The sequence below is a fragment of the Brachycentrus maculatus genome, unplaced genomic scaffold (assembly GCF_059751285.1).
Source record: "Brachycentrus maculatus isolate JH-2025_06_01 unplaced genomic scaffold, ASM5975128v1 h1tg000498l, whole genome shotgun sequence".
Taxonomy (NCBI): Eukaryota; Metazoa; Arthropoda; class Insecta; order Trichoptera; family Brachycentridae; genus Brachycentrus; species Brachycentrus maculatus.
The window spans coordinates 546276-550000 of NW_028281244.1; the positions used below are offsets into that span (position 1 = coordinate 546276).

At 33.5% G+C, this 3725-nt stretch overlaps 1 protein-coding gene across 1 annotated transcript in view; it reads left to right on the top strand.

Annotated features, from left to right (window-relative positions):
- The first annotated feature begins 2160 nt into the window (after nt 1-2160).
- Myo31DF (Unconventional myosin ID) overlaps nt 2161-3725 on the top strand; it is a 56508-nt gene continuing 54943 nt past the window's right edge. Inside the window, exon 1 of the mRNA XM_088272460.1 lies at nt 2161-2385. Within this exon, the coding sequence (XP_088128586.1) occupies nt 2297-2385 (89 nt within the window). The 5' untranslated portion in view covers nt 2161-2296. The remainder of the gene's footprint in view (nt 2386-3725) is intronic.

The following is a 3725-nucleotide window of genomic DNA, read 5'->3' on the forward strand; positions in this document are numbered from 1 at the left end:
CACATTTATTTTATTTTTGCCCAATTTATATTGTGTGAAGCCATAATTTAGGTGATTGAAGTTAAATTGAATGACGAAGCTTTGTTAAAAATAATAATTAAAAATAAAAGGAATATGGAGTGAGATACTAACGATCTATATCATGTCATTCGGCCACGTTGTCCATCATTGCTTGACAACAAGAAACTAAAAATAATTTATTATTACATCATTTACGTTACAAAAAATTCCAGTGAGGATGCACTGCTGAAAAATTAAACGGTATGTTAAAATTAAATGAATCGCTTAGAAAATTTTAAAGATTTCATATACATGTGTTTTACTCTCCAAAATCTATCTTCAGTGTACGCAAAACTTAATTGAAATAATATTTTATACTTCGACATTACCTTAGATTTAGTTAAAAAAATAAAAGATACATAAATAATTCATTAATAAACAAATTTGTTAATTTTAAATAGAATATAAAATAATTTTTCAACCAAGGAAAATAAAGCAAATTGTTTAAGAGTACGGGATAAGATAAATACAATAATATTTTATTTAATGTTTTTGCAGTCAATTCCCTTATTCTAGGGAATATTTTTTCTGCTGGTATCATTACAAAATGACATCACTGTCAGAATTTAATATTTTCAATGTCAAGTTGAGCAATGCGCCAATTATTGAAAAGAGCATAGTACGGTATATGGTAATATAATTTCAAGCAAACGGTAAAAATGGTTCTTTTTACTCGAACGCAGAATTTAGCTGCGCACCAGACTACATACTCTCCAGTGATAAACAGGTCTTACCGGCACGCCGGCTGACTCACGAAGTGACTAAAGTCATAGATTACGCATAATATAGATCGTAAGCTTAGAAGATGATAATCGTATCATTCAAAAACATCATTCTTCCACGTTTTACACGATTCTTGGGCAAACAGAAAAATGACACGATACAAAGACGCTCATTTAATCATTCCGACGTTCCACGCTCGAAGCGATAGATATTTTATTTTTATTATATACAAGACCTATAACAAGTACCCAAACCGTAAAAGTAATCATTACTTTTCATTATTGGATACTTTTTAAATAAAGATACAGTACAAAAAAAAATACTTGACAACATCACTATTTTAAAAACGGAAGTTGTATTTATCCTTCAATTGACAACTTCTTTCACATGCGAGTTCTTGGTACCATCTATAGTTGAGCTGAATTTTTCATAGATATTTTCGTCTTCTACGAGATATCGTAACTTACTAACTAACCATCACACCACCTCCCCGCAGGGGTAGGCAGAGAGAATCGAACGCCACACCACTCTGGCTTTGCAAACATTCTTCGCCTCTTCTACATTCATGCATCTCCTCATACTTACCCGACGATTATTACGACTCCTGACCAGGCCAAGTTGTGCCAAGTTTTCCTCAGTAGTCCTCTGCTTCTTTTTCCAACTACATTCACCTCATAAATTTGTTTAACCGTTCTTTCCTTACTCATACGTTCCACATGTCCAAACCTTCTCAACACACCTTTCTTGAATGACTAAGAGAATGAGATATCATCGAACTTGCGAGATATCATCTTCATACTAAATATAGGTTCTTAGTCATTCTCTTATCATCCATTCACTCCACATGTCAAAACCATTTTAAATATTCTCGTAGGCGTTTCGATTATAAATTACTCAGCCTTAACTCAAAATTAAGTTTTTCGATGTCAATAATAATTTTTAAAAAAACGTTTGTGTTCACATTTCAATACCATTCACCCTGTTTTCAGATGAAAAGATTGTGTCCATCAATTTCGCGTTATGTTGGCTGAGTGAACATAATGTTTACTCCATTTTGCATTTGAAGTTTAGCATTCAACTTACAATTTGTTATATTCTGTTCCGTTTGAAAAAATAATGCATTTTTTCTTAGAATTATCTGTCGAAAAATCATCAAAAGTAATGAAAGTAACGAATAGTATACGCGAAAGTAACGGACGAGTATTTATTTATGCTTACTCATATAATGCAGCGAAATAAATTTAGGCAAACAGGTTCCGACCTCCGTCTCTTTCTATCTTCGTTGGTTTACATTAGAGCGACAAAAACAGATATCTTCGCGTTCAATTCGGAGCACGCCTTGCGCTAAGCTTAGGGTACCTGAACCACGACTGAAGTAGTTCGGTTGTTATCGGGGTAGCGGCCGTTCGTTGTGCGCGCTCGTGTCAGACGTTCAACGGTTCTTTTCAGTTTTGATATGTCAAAGTGGAGTTTTGTGAAGTGTTTGTGATTTTTTAAAAGTGTTTCATCTGCGATGGCATCCCAACCCGAGGTCGGGGTGGCGGACTTCGTCCTGCTGGACGACCTGACGCCGGACTTGTTTATAGACAACCTGCACGTGAGGTAAAAAAAATACAAAATTCCCGCACACATGAAGGATATATGAAATGTGAATCAGTATGTAGTAATAATATAGCAACAGGTAGGCTACCGGGGCGTGTCAAGAATCTGAAAAACTTCATACAAAACTGCACAATATTTTTTTAAATATTTATAACATAAAAGTTGTAACGAAAAGTTACACTACAATTTGAATACAGTTTCTTAGAATGTCACTCGAATAAAGTAACATATCGCTTACTCCTTTCAACAACGTCATTTAAAAAAAAAACTTGATTTTTCATTTGATCGTTTTTAAAGTTTAAAAATATAATAAAATGTATTAAAAATAATTATCAAGCCACTTATTGAACTTTTTACTGTGCAACAGATCTTTTTAGGTAAAACCTGAATGTTTTTTCTCCATTTTAAAAATATTTAGTATATTTAAAGAAATAATTAAGCAATACCTTTTCTTCAAAATGCAAAAACAACACTTTCTGCCCTGTAGCGGGTAAATATTAATTAAAAATATGCCGTTTTTACTGGGATATAGTACATTTTCTGGGCATTCCGAAATCATGCACAACTGAAAATTGACGATTTTTGAAATATGACGTTGTTGAAAGGACTGAGCGATATATGTACTGTCAAAAAATTAAGCTTAACGACTGCGATATTTATAAACTTTTTAATTTTTTTGTTGTTAAACATTATTGTTCGTACCAATTCCTCATGGCATATAAGCTTGTCGAGTACGCTTATGCAACCCCGAGTCCCCTAACCTTTTTTAGTATCTCTTTTTACTACCACTACTCCTCATCCATTTTCTTTCCCACATACCATGTAATGTATTTTACTCTGAGTCCTTTAGTGACGTCTTTTCCTAAAAAAATATATATTTCACTCTTAGATCCAATAATCTGGAGCGCATGACTGATCACCTAACCTTCATATGATCAATGATTTAGTCCAACGAGTGCAGTGCCCTATGCACCATTTGAGTTCGAATAAGGGTCGAAAGACCTTTTTTACCCATCTTTCGATTATGTCGTGGGTTCCCAGCGTGATGTTAAGCTATCACTGATCACCTCGGTTTGTGTGATTTACTGTTATCTGATGCAGTGACCTATGCACCATTGCTGGGGATATAAAACATTTTGTTCTTCATATATTAAAACTACCTTCTTCTTACCCGTACCCAAAAGTGCATAGGATACTTATGTGGCATTGCAATTTTGATCGTTAATTATACTTTGTAGTAATTTTGCAGTCAGCGATCAATCTTAAGCTTCGTTAACCAATTTAGAATAACATTTAAATTATTTAACAAATATGTTTTTATAACAACGTTTGTGTATTTA